This window comes from Rhinoraja longicauda, chromosome 2, assembly GCF_053455715.1.
Source record: "Rhinoraja longicauda isolate Sanriku21f chromosome 2, sRhiLon1.1, whole genome shotgun sequence".
In the NCBI taxonomy this organism is placed as follows: Eukaryota; Metazoa; Chordata; class Chondrichthyes; order Rajiformes; family Arhynchobatidae; genus Rhinoraja; species Rhinoraja longicauda.
Genome location: NC_135954.1, coordinates 80,795,457 through 80,813,382, shown reverse-complemented (window position 1 = coordinate 80,813,382; position 17,926 = coordinate 80,795,457). Strand labels below are relative to the sequence as shown.

General features: G+C 40.2%; 1 protein-coding gene across 2 annotated transcripts in view; it reads right to left on the bottom strand.

Moving 5' to 3' along the window:
• The window catches only part of dgkb (diacylglycerol kinase, beta), a 506,131-nt gene that overhangs the window by 302,255 nt on the left and 185,950 nt on the right, over positions 1–17,926 (bottom strand). For both annotated transcript variants that reach the window (XM_078421953.1, XM_078421946.1), the window contains exons 10-12: positions 8,689–8,806; positions 4,180–4,268; positions 3,963–4,079 (exon numbers count right to left, since the gene is read on the bottom strand). In XM_078421953.1, the coding sequence (XP_078278079.1) occupies positions 3,963–4,079; positions 4,180–4,268; positions 8,689–8,806 (324 nt within the window). The remainder of the gene's footprint in view (positions 1–3,962; positions 4,080–4,179; positions 4,269–8,688; positions 8,807–17,926) is intronic.

Genomic DNA, 17,926 nt, shown 5'->3' with positions numbered 1-17,926 from the left:
AAACTAAACTAAACTAAAGGTTTTCTTCGAACGGGATTATTTGGAAAATAAATGATAATTTCACAGAGTGGAAAATTCTAATTGCTGGCTATTCTAATCACTAGTTCACTCAACGTTCACTCAATGTGAATGTAACATCCAGAGCACATTAATCTGACTTAAAAACATTCAAAAACTAAAATATAACACCATTATATTCAGCTATGATCATTAAAACATAAAAATAAAGATGCAATGAAAAATTGAAGTGCTGGCATGGATGGGGAGAAAGAAAAAAACATTGCTGAAAATGCGTCAAAAATTTGAAAAGATCAGAAAAGGGTTGAAAAGGTTTTTAAAAAGATTCACAGGATGTTACCAGGACTGGAGAGCTTGAGCTATAAGGAGAGACAGGATAGGTTGGGAATTTTTCCCTGAAGCGCAGGAGGTTGAGGGGTGCCCTTACAGAGGTTTATAAAATCATGAGGGGAACATATTTTAATTGGATGGCTACAGTCTAGAGGAGCATAAAACTAGAGGGCATATATTTAAGGTGAAAGGGAAAATGTTTTTCACACAAAAGAAGTTGGGTATATGGATGCGCTGTCAGAGGTGGGCATAGTATGGCAGGCACAATTACAACATTTAAAACACATTGATGGAAAATAGAGGGATTTGGGCCAAATGCATGCAAATACAACTAGCACAGATAGACAATTACAAGTGTCAGATTTTATGAGTTAGGCCTACAATCTACCTGTCTGGTAACCCTCGGACTATCCTTGATCGGACTTTGCTGGCATTGACTTGCACTAGACGTTATTCCCTTATCATGTTTCTATACTTTGAAGTGTCTTGACCCGAAACGTCACCCATTCCTTCTCTCCCGAGATGCTGCCTGACCCGCTGAGTTACTCCAGCATTTTGTGTCTACCTTTGATTTAAACCAGCATCTGCAGTTTTTTTTCTTACAAATGTAATCATGTATTGTATTTCTGCTGACTGGTTAGCACGCAACAAAAGCTTTTCACTGTACCTCAGTACATGTGACAATAAACTAAACTGAATTGAACTGAAGGGTCTGATTCCGTGCTGACTCTATAACTCTAAAATTACTCTGTGGCTGCAAATGTTGTTGTGAATTAATCCAGCAAATGATAATAAATATTTTCATTTAAAGGAGATATCCAAAGTTGGGTTACTTTTCATGTGTAAAATTTTGACCACCTGTCTTTCAAGAGATAGAGAGAAATCTATGAGAGGCATGGATAGGATTGATGTTCAGGATCTTTTCCCTGCTAGCGGTCAAGCACCAGAGGGCATTTGTTTAAGGTAAGAGAAAGAAAGTTTTAAGGAGATTTTTGAGTCAAGTTATCTTTCTAAAGAGTGTGGTGGATGCCTGCAACTTGCTGCCAGGGAAGGTGGTAGAAGCAAATAATAAGATACACTTGAGGCACGAAAAGACAGTGAATAGAGGGATATGGACCAGGTACAGGCAGGTAGGATTTGTTTAAGCTGACATCATGGGTGGCACAAACTATATTCTATATTTTCAGTTTTAAAACAACAGCGTTGAAGCATTGAAGCATCTATGCAGCACAGATAAACTGAATGTTGAAACTTAATGTATATAATTATGCACAAATTATTTCTGCATCATCTCCACAGTGATAAAACCGTAAATCAAAGATTCATCACATTATTCATTCTCATGACTGTGATGTAGTTGTGTTGTTTTAAATGCTGCTTCATATTACATTACCCATATCTTGATACTTTTTAAATTATGCAAGATGGGTGTGTGGGAGGATGGGGAGGGGGGTGGTTGGTGATACTGTAAATGAATCAGCTGGTAAATATACAAATTTTAACCAGCTATGTGCAACCTTGTTTGGGAGAGGGAAACAAGAAAACCAAATATGAGCCTGAGTAAATTCTCTCTCAAAATATGAAGCCGAGTCATGCAATCAAATTTGGTTGATGTAAAATCAATGAAAATATTTTAAGGTACTAGACTAATGGATTATTTACACCATAATTCAGACATTAATTTCTCAGTCTTACAAAATTTATGTATCATTTACATATAATTTGTGTTTTTGTGTATTGCCAGTGTCTATGAGCCTATGATGGTGCTGCAAGCAAGATTTTCAATGAAATAAGAACAATTCACATTTTACTTTATATCCTTTAATCAAGCTATTTGTGGAAAATTGTCAAGCTATTTGTGGAAAATTGGTTGGCATAGGGTTTCATAAGGGTGAGCAGAAACTTGGCTAAAATGGCTTTATAGTAAAAAGCATCTTAAAAGACCAAAGAAGTGCAGAGACAAGAAAGTGCGGGAGAATATTTATGAGTTTGGCTGCCAGCAACTGATTGTCCAGCAACACTAGAACTGGTGGACTGAAGAGATCTCAGAGGGTTGTGAACCTGGACTGTTTTACAGAAAGAGGAAGGTAAAATTCCAAGGATTTGCAGGAAGAATGAGAATTTCAAATTGAGGCACTGGCATACGTGTCAGAGATGTCTCTGGATGTATTGAGCAACTACAGTGGTCACTCATGATTCTGCTGAGTGTTCTGTTCTGCAACTCAAAGCATTAAGTTATTGACTACAGGTTATCCCCAGTTTACAAACGCCCGACTGATGTACAGCCAGTACATACAAACAGGCATATGGGAGACCTGTGGGATGGATTTTCCTGCTGCTTCGGGGCTGCAGGAGACTGTTCTTGACACTTGCTGGAATTTTGCCAAACTGAAACCAGGAAAAACACATTCCAGTTCCATTTTGTGTATCCTATCTAGAGGACATGCTGACCAACAGCAGAGTCCTTTTTAAAACTGCCAATAACATTTCCCATCTGCAGTAATATTTAAAAAATATATATAACTATCAACCGAGATAGACTAGGTCTAAATCTGTTAAAATCAACGCTATTATTTAAATTTGAGATTTAAAACTCTTCTTCAGTCTACCCATTCCTAGGGATAACCCGCCAATGCAGGCATCTTCTGCTGTGTGCAAACTCGGTTCATGGCCACGTTTCTGACTTGAAAACTGTTTTGGGTTCTCAACAGTTCTCAGGAAGGGAACCATGTGTAACCCAGGGAGGACCTGGGTTAAAGTCTGAGAGCAACTTGGCTGATTTTTCTTGGATATTCTGTTGGATCTAATAGAGCATACAAAATTTAATAAAATAAAAAAATGGAAGAAGTGGTTAGGTAGCAAGACAGAGTGAAACTGAAATTATATTTGGGATCAATGTTCATGAATTAGATGGTTATTTTAATTTTTTAAAACATGTTCAAATTTCACCAACACAATGCAGAGGAGATATTTAATATTTTGAATGGTTACGAGTAATAGATCTACGGCTTATTTTAGCAAACACAACATCATGACTCAGACCCTGACTTGTTTGTTAATTTCTGAAGCATAACATTAAATTATAGAGTAATCGATTCATTCTACAATCTTACCTCATTTCATTGTACAAGAGTCTTATTAAACTGAACATTACACTGACAGTAGTTACAATTAGTTCTGGTTAAAATTAACATGGATAGTTACTGTAAATCATGTTCCACAATATTGGCATCAAATAGATTTCAAATGCTTGAAAATGCACTCTCCAATATTGTAGCAATGTCATTAACACTGCTGAAGTAAGTAAAGTTATTTGCTACCAGCATTGCATGGTTCAATTTTAAATAACATGCAAAGCCGCTGCAATGTCATCATTGCAGAATTACATCAGTTATGTGGTAGTAAATTTGCTTCTAAATCAGAATTTGAAGGAAATTAATTATACAACATTATATTATGTAACATTACAGGGTACAATGCTGCAATATGAGATTTTGCTGTGCATTCACATTCAAAATAGGGCAACCTAGAAAGGAAGTTTCTCTGCTGGGATGTCCTTTATATGTGCAGCTACCGATTAATATCTGTGAATTGCTAGAGTTGCAAATACTTACAGTGATTTGACACCATACACAATGAAGGCCTGTAAGACCCTGATAACACTTGATGGTTTTATGGCACTTGTCACATTTCTTTGGACAGTTTCCTTCCACCCAGAAGTGATGCATTACCTAAGGAAAGCAAATGTGTAATTTGTTTAGAAAATACACCAGGTCTATAATGTACAGCCAATGCAATTCACTGTGTGAGATAAGTAAGAGGACAGCTTACAGTTGCATTCTTTTTTGACTTGACATATGTGTTGATGCAGGCGGGAAGAGCTCTGGACACACAGCGTTCATGAACTGTATACTTGCAGACTGCAGAATTATAAACACAGGTCAATAAAAATAACTTAACCTTACAATATTAAGGCAAAACCAACAAATACATGTGTTTTTATTCTTATTCCTGAAGAGAGAAAATATTAAGTGTGGGCTTTTTTTTGCCCAGTTCACCTCAGCAAGAACCTCTCGCCAAAATGAGCTGATTATTTTTATGTATATAAATGGTTGAAAATAGCACCAAGGGGTTGGCCATTTAACCCCCTGAGCCCATTCAATGTTCAATGACATCCTGATTGATCTCTATGTAAACTCCATTTGCTTGTCTTGGTTCCATTTCTCTTGAAAAGCTCTTGATGAGAATAAAATCCATTGACCTTGGATTTAACTGAAATGACATCTATTATCTTAACTCTACCAGGGATTGCAGACAGAAATGTTTTTTAGCTTCTGTTTTGAACGGATTGGCTCTAATTTTAACACCTCTCTTTGGGTGACCTAGACTTGCTCATGAATAGAAAAAGTTGGAGTCACCATCCAATTAATTCCTTTTAAAAGCTCAAATTCTCAATAAGAATAAGAAAGTTCTTCAACAATTAAATGCTGAGGAATGTAACCCTAGTTTATCTATTTATTTGCATAGATATACTGTAGATCAACCATATTAGATCGTCTTCACTATATATATATCACCACACTTATTATGCATGCTGCACATTCCACATGTGGTCCAGTCCGGAACTTCATCCCTACCTGGACTATGTAAACTGCCTTCCACCGTCTCACAGCAGGGACTTGATGCTGACTACGGAGACGATAGCATGTAATGTTTCCTCCGCTTATATTACAATAAAGACTATGAGTTATTACTTCTGTGTATGGGTCTGATTAAACAACACTGTTATAGTCCTGGTAAAAACTCTGTTGAATCTATGTTGTACTCCTCCCGTGCCAAAGTATTAATTTTAGGGCATGCAATCTAAAAGTGTACATTGATACAAGTTCAACCAATAAATTTTATAGTGAAGGAAATAGATATTCCCATTTACATTCAAGTCAACTAAATATCATTCTAAAAGCCTTATGATTATGTTGTACTTGGATTTTCTGATTTTTGCACTCCACCATCTTAGTTTTTATTTCAAATAGTTTTTATTTCAAATCATTAAAAATTACTCAGTTCTATTTCATTTTTGGTCCAAGATGGATGGCTTTATGCTTATCTGGACTAAAATTCATCAACCACAGTTTTAACTGTTTGCAATATATCAATGTCACTTTCTAGGCTCAGTGCTCCCATCTGCACTACTTATTGTGTCACCAATCTGTGTCAATGGAAACTTGAATTTATGGGTTACTATTGTTTTCTCCAAGCCATTAATAAATACCGAGAACAGTTAAGGCCCCAGACTTCAAATGTGTTCTTTGGGTTCGCTGATCACTACCCTTCTAACTCAATCGCAAAGCAATTTTGACCACAAACCAATCTCCTTACCAAATTAATGGTTTGTCTTAAATTACATGAATTTTTATTTCAGTTAAAATCTCTTAAGTGGAACATTGGCAGATATTTTCTGAAGATCGATATAATCCGTCAGTATTTTCTTGCTCCCATTTCAGTTACTTATACAAAAGGATCTGTGTAGGCATTCTAGCCATGACCTACCTTTCAGAAATCCATGACCTATCTTTCAGAAATCAATTTTTTCTGCTGTGAACACCAGCCTTAACTGCAGATTCCAATATTTTCCACACCAAAGATGTTGGACTAACAGATCTATAATTTGATATTTTACTTTTCTCTCTTTTCATCCATAAATAAATTGCATTCACAGTTTTGTAACTATGAAAAAGGCCTCTGAATTGAGAGTTTCTTGGAATCGTAAGGCTCAAACTAATACAACTTTCTTGTAAGAAAACAGGAATTTCTCACCATTATATTTGCCCAATATTCAATCTCTGCTTACATTAACTTCAGTGACTTTCAGTTCTTGATTTATTCATTCCTCTGAAATGTCAGCCATGTTATCTATTTATCCCAGCATGAAGGATAGCAATTATTCAATACGTCTGCCATTTCCTTATTTTATTTGCAATGTCTCAACATCTGTTGACACTTCTCTGATTTTTACCAGGGTTAGCACAAAACCATTTAATTTTCTCTACATGTACAAAGTGTTTTTGACGAACATTATACAAACTTAGCAATTCACAGCGGCATACACAAAAATGAACAAAAAGTTGCATACTAAATCACCAGAGGAAACAAACAGATCAGAAATCTCAGGTACAGAAGTTAAAAAAAGACATTTATTTTAAAGTGTAAATGAAAATCATCCACAGCTCTGCCAGCTCGTCAACTTACGAAGATGATGTTTGATGTGTCGGCTCAAGACCCTGCATCTGAACTGAAAGTGTTGAGGGGAGATAGATGGTACGAAGAGGTGAGATAGAGAGGTGAGGCGGGGACTGGCAAGCAATGGGTGGAACCAGCTGTGGAGAGGCAATGACAGGCAAATGAACCAGGAGAGGAAATGAGAGGGATGGAATTGGGGCACAGGGCGAGGTGGGGGAACACAACTGGATAACAGGGGGCTGGGAGCAGGCTCGAAAAAGGAAGGTGAGAAAACCTGGATGATCGAGGAGAGAGGGAAACAAACACAATATCAGGATATCTGAAATTGCAAAATTCCATGCTCGTACCCTGGGCTGTGGACTAAGCTGTAATATAAGGTGTTATTCTACTAGTTTATATTTGCTCTCACCCTAGCAGAGGACAGACAGGTTGGTGTGGGAATGGGAAGGGGGAGTTGAAATGCTATGGAACTGGACGTTCAAGATGGCCATTATTGACAGAGAGTAGGTGTTCCACAAAACGATTAGCGAGACTACACTTGATCTCACTGACATAGAGGCTACATCAAAAGAACCAAATGCAGTAGACAAGGTTGATAGGAGGTGCATGTGAATTTTTGTTTCACCTGGAAACGTTGTTTAGGTCCCCGGATGATGGTGAGGGAGGAGGTGTGGGGTTAAGTGTTGCATATCCAATTGCTGCAGTAGTGAGTGCAGAGCGCCTGGGAATCATGTACAGATTGATCCCTGTGGAAAACAATAAGAGATGGAGAGGCGATGTACCTGGTGGTGGGATAGTGTTACAGCTGGCAGAAACAATGAAAGATGACATGCCGGATGCAGACGCCAGAGGGGTGAGAGGTGAGGACCATTGGAACTGTTCAAACTGGGAAAAGTATGGTGTGAGAGTAGAAGTCTGGGAAATGAAGGACATGGAAGTAGAATGGATGTTTATTTGCACAATGTTATTAATGTATTAATCACGGAGGAAAACGGTAAGTTCCCACTATCAATTTGTTAAATAGAAGATCAGATTTTGAAGTCAACAATAAACTAATCTCTGTGACAGTAACCGGCCCTTTTCTTACTGCTACCACAATCCGGTATCAATTCAAAGGGACGCAATATCAAAGCTTGATGTTCAGAAGCTGTGATGACTTGAAGCTTTCTGACAATTCTGGCATGCTCTATGACATAGATGTTTGGAGCATGTGACAGATCCTTCTGACAACATGTTGATAAAACACTCTCTCCTTATAATTTCCAGTGTCCTTGGAAATCTCTCTACAGATCAGGCCTCCTGTTGAGGATCCTTTTCCTCCATATCCATGTGGCAACTAGTTCCGCACAATGAGCACTCTGCCCTCTCTTCCTGTCAGAAGATAGCGCAAATAGCAAGGCCATCAAATTACCTATGTGCGTGTTGCCAAAAAGTGTAGAATTACTTTGCAATTAAATGGTGCTTCTGTCTAATTTACATTTCCAACCATTGACAAACCACATCAGCACCTCAGTGTCCATCCAAAAGGACATAATTAATAACCCTTTTAAATTATGCTTGAGAGTGTGACCGAGTGTGTTGATGAATTTGTATGGCAGAAAGTGAGAGTATGTGTGTGTGCGTGTCTGCATATGTGTATGTGTATGTATGTGTGCGTGTGTACGTGAGTGTAAGTAAATACTTGTTGTTTACATAGTACAGTTGAGTAAGCATCATTTCAGTGTTGTGAGAGAAATCACATCATGAATTGGTTTCTTTACATTCTTCCCTGAATGTGCATAATGCATGCATATCTGGTGTTATTCAAATTAGTGTTCCAATCCGTAGATATTTCACTGCCTGAAGCGCCTAAACAAACAGGAAGAAGGAGCCCAGTTTTGCCCAATTATTTCTTTATATCACCACCAGCTAAAGCTCATCAGATAGAAGTAAACAAAGTAGCTTGGAAAACTATTTTGTTTAATCACTAATGTAAAAGAAGAATGTGTTTTGTACATAATGTAACGTGCATTTGTGGATAATGCAACTCAGTAAAGATGTTGTTGCACTTTGTCTGAATTGAGCCTGACAGTCGCTTCTCCACATTATCTCAATACTCACAGGAACAGCAGAGGCCTTGCTTGCCAAGACCAATCAGCATGTTCAAGCAGAGATTGCAGTAGGCAGGTTTGTTGAAGTGCTTCAGCTTCCACACGTGTTGCCCATCATCTTTCACATTCTGCCAAGGAAAATAAATTAGCAATCAAGGTTATGGTGTCATCAACAAAATAAAGAAATAAAATTTAATTTAGCAGGTTAACAATTCTCATAGATTCTTTGAAAAAAATATATTGTTGCAGTCCATGTTTTGCTACAGAGCAGATACAATCTATTTCAAAATTATGCACAGCAAGATTCCACTATTAGCACTGATAAACATAGAAACATAGAAAATAGGTGCAAGAGTAGGCCATTCAGCCCTTCGAGCCTGCACCGCCATTCAATATGGTCATGGCTGATCATCCAACTCAGTATCCCGGACCTGCCTTCTCTCCATACCCCCTGATCCCTTTAGCCACAAGGGCCACATCTAACTCACTCTTAAATATAGCCAATGAACTGGCCTCAACTACCTTCTGTGGCAGAGAATTCCACAGACTCACCACTCTCTGTGTGAAAAAAAACTTTCTCATCTCGGTCCTCAAAGACTTCCCCCTTATCCTTAAACTGTGACCCTTTGTTCTGGACTTCCCCAACATCGGGGACAATCTTCCTGCATCTAGCCTGTCCAACACCTTAAGAATTTTCTAAGTTTCTATAAGATCCCCCCTCAAGCTTCTAAATTCCAGCGAGTACAAGCCGAGTCTATCCAGTCTTTCTTCATATGAAAGTCCTGCCATCCCAGGAATCAATCTGGTGAACCTTCTCTGTACTCCCTCTATGGCAAGAATGTCTTTCCTCAGATTAGGAGACCAAAACTGTACGTAATACTCCAGGTGTGGTCTCACCAATGCCCTGTACAACTGCAGCAGAACCTCCCTGCTCCTATACTCAAATCCCCTCGCTATGAATGCCAACATACCATTCGCTTTTTTCACTGCCTGCTGCACCTGCATGCCTGCTTTCAATGACAGGTGTACCACGACACCCAGGTCTCGTTGCATCTCCCCTTCTCCTAATCGGCCACCATTCAGATAATAGTCTGCTTTCCTGTTCTTGCCACCAAAGTGGATAACCTCACATTTATCCACATTATACTGCATCTGCCATGCATTTGCCCACTCACCTAACCTATCCAAGTCACGTTGCAGCCTCCTAGCATCCTCCTCGCAGCTAAATGACCAGTTCATCTGTTTTACTTACATGTGTTGAGGAACAAGAACTGTCTCGGACACTACAGGAGCCCATTCTTCTTTTTGAACATTGCCATTGAATATTTCATTACCATCTGAATAGGATCTTAGTTTTAATATATTATTCTAAAGGACGGCAAATAATGCAATAATCCTAGCCCTGTCAAATTAAGTTAAAAATTTCAAGTCTGCACTACCTCCAAAGCAAATGGGCTGTAAATCACCTAGTGAGTCTCTATTGATAGAACTTTGAAATAATAAAAGGATGATCACTTTGATATGTTTGTAACACAGGACCCCAAACAAACATCGGGAATTAGACGAACAAACATGTCGGGAGATAGTAGTTAGGCATAAGAATAGTAGGGTTGTAGTATTCAGTGATTTTAACTTCCCTGGTATTGACTGGGACCGCCATGGTGCTAGGGGGTGAGACGGGGAGGCAGTGGCAAAATAGATCATGGATGAGGCAGACAGGAGAGCAAAAAGGCAGGTCATAAAATCATAAGTGATAGGAGTAGAATTAGGCCATTTGGCCCATCAAGTCTACTCCGCCATTCAATCGTGGCTGATCTATTTCTCCCTCCTAACCCTATTCTCCTGCCTTCTCCCCATAACCTCTGACAACCTTAAATCTGCCTCCTTCAGCATCCACCTGCCTCTACCTCTCACCTCCATCCTTGCCCTCACCTACCTGGCTCTATCTGTCCATCGTCCTTCACCATGCCCCTTCATCACACCAATTACCTCTCACTTCTGTCTCACCATTTCCCCTGTCCATTTCACACTAGCTATCTTCCCTCTCCACATTCAGTCCTGATGCAGGGTTTCAACACGAAACGTCGAACATGCATTTCCATCCATAGATTTTGCTCAACCCACTGAATTCCTCCAGCAGATTGTTTGTTGATTTAGAGATTAAATCTGTGTGGGTGAATTCCAATTCATTTGATTACATCATCAATATGACATTTGCCAATATGATAAATGTGTTCCAACAGGAATAAGATAGTCAGAATAAAATATTATGGTCCAGGATGGGGAGGAATCTGCCTACGGATGGGAAGTGACACAGCTGGTGTCCTGGTGCCATCACAACAACCTGGAGCTCAATATTCTTAAGACCATGGAACTAATTGTAGACTTTCGAAGAGCTCCCCCTCCCCTTCCCCCACTCACGATCAACAACACCACCGTCATTTAAGTTCCTTGGAACCATCATCTCCAGGGACCTTAAATGGGGGGCCTCCATCGACTCCAGTCAAAAAGGCCCAACAGAGGATGTACTTCCTGCGGCAACTGAGGAAACACAATCTGCCACAGGCAATGATGGTCCAATTCTACACTGCTATCATTGAGTCCGTCCTCACCTTCTCCATCATGTCTGGTTTGGCTCAGCCACCAAGCACAACAGCCGGAGGCTGCAACGGATCGTTCGCACAGCTGAGAAGGTTGTTGGCTGCAACCTTCCCCCCATTGATGAACTGTACACTGCAAGGGCCAGGAAGCAAACGGGCAAGATCATCTCTGACCCCTCTCACCCTGGCCACAAAATCTTTGAAGCACTTCCCTCTGGAAGGCGACTCCGGACTGTCAAAGCAGCCACAGCCAAACATAAAACAGCTTTTTTCCACGAGTAGTAGTTCTACTCAATAACCAAAGTCTGTAGTCTCTTTTTTGCTCTGGTTTATTTTCACCCACATGTTTAAACCGTAATGTTGTATCCTTATTGTTTTAATGTGTTTATGCTTTATTATAAATTGTTCACTGTATGTTTGTGTTGTCATTTGTGAGCGGAGCACCAAGGCACATTCCTTGTATATGCACATACTTGGCCAATAAACTTATTCATTCATTCATTATATTGGAATGCATAAAATGAATACATTTCATAAACCATGCCAATCATTTGCCAACTATAATATTGTACAGGAATTATAGTCATTTTGTTCTGCACTAAAGGTACAACAGGTAATTGTAACTAAATGCGAATTTATTAAGAAAAGAACTAAGCTGAAATAATCTAACCTGGAGTGACTATTGTTTGTATCCTTGGAAAGCAGCGCTATCTGATTTTTCCAGCTTCCACTTGACATCATTCCACTGCTGTATAACATCTGGCAAGTTTGGAAGCCACAGTTATGAACCTATCCCTTATGGCTCATGTACGTTATTTGCTGTTGCCAATCATTTTGTAATCAGCACATACACCATCCACTTTACCATAAAATACTTGCTATATCAATCAACAGCTATATCATCTGCTACAGGAATCATTTACAAAGTCACTGCTTACAATACATCAACCTTGTTGGATTTTTTGAAAATCAGAAACAACTGCCGAGGCGAGAATTTTGAAAAAAAAACATGCTAGAAACACTTAACATATCAGCAGCATATGTGGAAAAAGAAACAGTCAATATCTCATGTAAAAAAACCTTCTTCACAACTGTGTAAAAAGGAAAACAAAACAGGTATTTGAAGCAACTTATTATTCTCCTTCAGAATTCCCATAAAGGGTCTTCAATCTATTAAATATTTCCAACGTTTTCTGTTGTACATTGCACTTTTTGGGCTGTTTACTAAGTGCTTACCCTTATTTTATAATTTAGAAAAGTACTGGTGGTTATAGCCTATGGTGGGTCTTTAAGCTGTTTCAATCATCTGTTTGTATCTCATTAAAGTACGATTACCTCCGTGCTGAGAATCTGGCTCCAATATCTAAAATAAACAGTTGACTAAGTGAGGATTCCCCTCCAACCCTAAACATATTCTCTACCTTTCTATTTAACTTTAATTACAAAGTAGGAAATGCACTTTATAGTGAGCCACCTGGTACACGCAATTGCAATGGCATAAGATATTTTAATTTTAAATGCTAAATAGTTTTCAGCCTTTGTTTCGTGAAAACCACTGTTTTCGTCGAGAAGACAAAATCATAACACTGCTGATGCTAATAAACTGAAACAAAACAAGAAAGAATATAATACATATTCAGTAGATTAGCCAGCAATGGTGAAGAGAGAAGCAGGGACAATATTTCATAAGTTCATAAATCATAGGAGCAGAATTAGGCCATTTGGCCCATCTAGTCCACCATTCAGTCATGGTTGATCTATCTTTCAGTCTCAACCCCATTACATTGCCTTCTCCCCATAACCTTTGACACCCTTACTAAAACAAAAAACACGCTTTAAAAATATCCATTGTCTCCACAGCAATCTGAGGCAATGAATTCCTCTGATTCACCATCCTCTGGCTAAAGAAACTCCTTTCTCAAGGTATGTCGTTTTATTCTGAGGCTGTGCCCTCTGGTCCTGGACTCTCCCTTGAGTGGAGACATCCTCTCCACATCCACTCTATCCAGGCCTTTCACTATTTGGTAAGTTTTAATGAGATCTCATAGATCCCCTCATCTTTCTAAACTCAATCTCATGATCATCAGAAGTCTGTGCTCATGAACTTGGTTCTCATTAAAAAAAAACTGTCCGCATTTGTTTTGAAAACTTGGAAAACTTCAAACTTTTTCTCTGTTGCCTCAGTAGCAGAGTGGTCCCAAGATTTTCTTAAAGATAATCTGAAAATAATGAACCACCATGAATAAGGATGGTGATTTAATACCACCTAAGGGAGATGCTTTGTAATTCAGCTAAGATGCTGAAACCTGGCAAATGCTAAAGGTAGCAATCTAAACAGAAAGAGACATCAACCAATGCTTTGGCCAAGTACATAGAACATAGAAAAATACAGCACAAGAACAGGCCTTTTGATCTGCAATGTCAGTGCCGAATAACCTACAGTGAAGTGTCATCCATACTACCTGCTGCAGGAATTCACTTGGCTATCCTGATTGCAGTGTGCGCATGCACAGGCTGATGCTAAGCTTGCACTTGAGGAACAATACGTCTTCACAAATAGCCTTGAAACAAAGTAGCCCAAGGCCTTTTTTTAAAGGGGATTTCAATCAGACCAACCTCAAGAGTGTGCTGCCAAAATATTATCAACATGTCTCTTGTCCAACCCGAGGCCCAAACACCCTCAACCACTGCAACACAGCGTCAAAAACACATAGTGTTCCATTCCTAGAGTGTACTTTGGTAAATCCAAACACCTAACTGTGTTTCCGCTCCTTGTTTAAAAGCAGAAACTAAAGCAGGAGGATCTGGTATAGAAAGTCATACAGTGCTAATCCAAGGAAACAAATGAGATCCTTCACCACTGCTTTGAGTCGGTGGACTGGTCTGTATTCAAGGAATCTGCAGCTAACCTAGATGAATATGCTGTCACAGACTTCTTCAGCAAGTGTGTAGATGACCGTGTACCAAAGAAAACAATTTGTATATTCCCAAACAGAAAGCCATCGATGAACCTCAAGTTCCACTCCCAGGTGAAAAACAAATGAAACAAACCCAAGCACTTCAAGAAATCTACCCAAGAGCTTCCAACAGGGAATGATCGGAAACCCATAGGTTGTGGCAAGGCTTGCACACTATAACAGGCGACAAGGCCAAGGAGGGCGGTATCACTGGCAACAATGGAGCCGCCCCGATGAACCTAATGCATAAAACGCCACTTTGAACAGTAGGGCGGTGGAGGAATGTCGCCTGCCCTGCTTGTTTCAGGTGCTTCTGCAGCAACAATGACCATGGCAGAAGTAAGATCGGCTTTTCTGAGAGTGAATCCGTGGATAGCAACTGGCCCAGATGGAGTCCTTGGATACGTCCTCCAGACTGGTGTGAATCTGGCAGAGGTATTTACAGACATCGCTAACCTCACTACTCCATTCTAAAGTCCCCAGCTGCTTCAAGAAGTCCACTACCATCCCGGTCAAAGACAAGTAAAGTAGCGTGCCTAAATGACCACCATCCTGTGTTCTGGCATCCACCATAATGGGGTGCTTTGAGAGACTGGTGATGGCACACATTAACTCCAGCCTCACAGCCAGCCTTGATCCACTGAAGTTTGCTTACCATTGCAGCAGACACCATCTCCCTGGCCCTGAATCCATTTCTGGAACACCTGGACAGCATGGACTCCTTTTTTAAACTCCTATTTATTGAGTATAGTTCCCCCTCAACCCCTCCACTTCCTGAGGAGACTGACAAAATTCAGCATGTCTCCAATGGCTCTTACAAACTTCTACTGATGCACCATAGAAAGCCTACTGTCCAGTTACACCATGGCTTAAGTTGGAACAGTTCTGCCCAAGACTGCATGAAATTGGAGAGAGATATAGACGTAGCCCAATGTATCACACAGACCAGACTTCTCACCATTGACTCCTTCTTCACTTTGTGCTACCTCGGAAAAGCTTTCGGCATAATCAATGTGTAGGAAGGAACTGCAGATGCTGGTTTACACCGAAGATAGACATAAAATGCTGGAGTAATTCAGCGGAACAGGCAGCAGCATCCCTGGATAGAAGGAATGGGGAACCTTTCGGCTCGAGACCCCTCATTCTGAAGAAGGGTCTCGACACGAAACGTCACCCATCTATCTAGAGATGCTGCCTGTTCCGCTGAGTTAATCCAACATTTTGTGTCGATCCTCAGCATAATCAAAGGCATGTTCCACCCTGCGCAACCGAACTTAATGCGAAGATAAACTAATCCCAAATGCCCACACAAGATCCGTATCGCTCCATTCCCTGCATATCCATGTGCCCATCAAGAAACCTCTTAAGTGCCACACTAGTAACTGCCTCCACCATTACCCCAGGCACTCACCACCTTCTGTATAAAATACTTGCTCCACTCATCGCCTTTAAACTTTGCCCCTTTCACCTTAAAGTTATGCCCTCGACGTTTCCATCCTGGGAAAAAGGTTCTGACTGTGTTCATCCATCAACAAAAATGACAATAGACTATATGTTCATCTCAAGCAATGCATAAGGCAACGTATAAGTACAAATATTTTATGGTCTTAACAATGATATGCAAATGGGAGTGGCGTATTATAATACAAGGGACACTCAAGGTTTCTTCCCAATGTATTTCTGCTCTGTCGCTCAGCCTTACGTACAAACAATTGATGTTTATAAAGGAGCCCTTCTTTCCCAAGAATAAAGATACTGAGTTTCAACAAAGTAACCAATTCCTAACCTTCTGAGCATGCGGCAAGGGAGGAGGCCACCTGTTCCTCCATCTGCCCGTTCATACCAACTCATCCGAAGACCTTTCAAATGCTTTGTCACTTCTGCCTTTTAACCAACATGATAGCTGACCACTTTCAACCATATAAGTCACTCTCACACACTGGCACCATATGTTTGGTAACATTTAATCTGCGAGAACTAATCTGTCCATACGGATGTACAAATTGAGAGCCGGAATAGGTCTCTCCCATTACAAATGCATGAAGGTTGATCTATTTGCAATCTCAGCTCTGCCCCACTTCCTGTAATCGTTCACTTCCCTCCCTTGCCGATCAAGAATCCAGTTTAGTTTAATTTATTATTATTGTCACCTGAACCGAGGTACAGTGTAAAGCTTTCGATGGCATGCTAACTAATCAGAGAAAAGACACAATATGAATCTACCTTATCCTCAAGCATTTTCAGAGTCTTCTTCCACCACCCCTCATGGTAGAGTTGCAAAGGATCTAATGGTAAGTGTCACGTGAGTCATCAGATGCTTGAACTGCTCAAGGAAGTGGTGAACATAACCACTGCGAAGCATGAGTCAGCTAATCCCAGCCAGCCAGCTAAAGATGTACTACAATTTGTGTCAATACTGATATGCTGGGAGATAATGAAAAGGTGGTGAAAATGTTGGGAAATATATTTTATTTGGCTTTCTTGAAGCTTAAACTTACAGGTCCTGCTTCGCATCCAAGACCAAACAATATTTGGGAATTGGGAACCCTGTAAAAGGTGCGGGTTTCAGCTAATACTCAAGGCATCAACAAATAAAGTTTCAACAAGTTCCCTCACTGAAGTCTTCCACAAGAGGAAACATTGCTGGCCATTCCAATGCACAGGAACACAAGAGGAGAGTGGTAGATTCAGCCATCACGGGCACAGACGTCCACACCATTGGAAGCATCTACATGAGATGCTGCTTCAAAAAGGTGGCATCTAAGATCATAGGCCATACCCTCTTCTCACTGCTACCATCGGGCAGGTAGTAGAGAAGCCTAAAGTCCCACACCTCCAGGTTTAGGAAAAGCTACCTTCCTATAATGATCAGGTTCTTCAACCAACCCACATGACACAAATCCAACTTCAACAATAGACCACTACAGTCCACCTCTTGCAGAACCATGGACTTGTTTGTTTCTCTAATTATAATTTTGCACCAATGTCATACTTTCTGCACAATTATCTTTCTTTTAGAATTGTGTGCGCCATTTGTGCATACATTGTTTTCGTTCAAGTCTATGTGCTTGTGATGCTGCTACAAGCAGTATATTTTGGGTAGCTGTACCTCACTGTGCTTATGCATATTAACTTGAACGTCGGTCCTATCATGTTCCCTCAGGATCTTGCATGTTTCTAAATTCCAAAGATGCGTCTCCAACAACTTTAGCCATTTATAATAGGTAAAGCTTTCATCCCAGAATTAGCCTGGTACATCTCTTTTGGACTGCCTCTAATCCTAATTTATTGGTTCTTAAATAAGAGGATCAAAACTGTGCACAAGACTGAGCAAAGCTGTGCACCAGCATGGTGGCGCAGCGGTAGAGTTGCTGCCTTACGGCACCAGAGACCCGGTTCGATCCTGAATACAGGTACTGTCTGTACAGAGTTTTACGTTCTCCCCGTGACTTCCTGGGTTATCTCCGTAGGCTCCGGTTTTCTCCCACACTTCAAAAATGTAGTGGTTTGTAGGCTAATTGGCTTGATAAAAATTGTAAAGAAATTGTCCCTACTGTGTGTAGGTTGGAGTTACCGTGCAGGGATCGCTGGTCAGCATGGATTCGGTTGGCTGAAGGGCCTGTTTCTGAGCTATTTCTCTAAACTAAACGAAAGTGTGGGTGTAACTCACCAATTCAATGAACAATTTCAA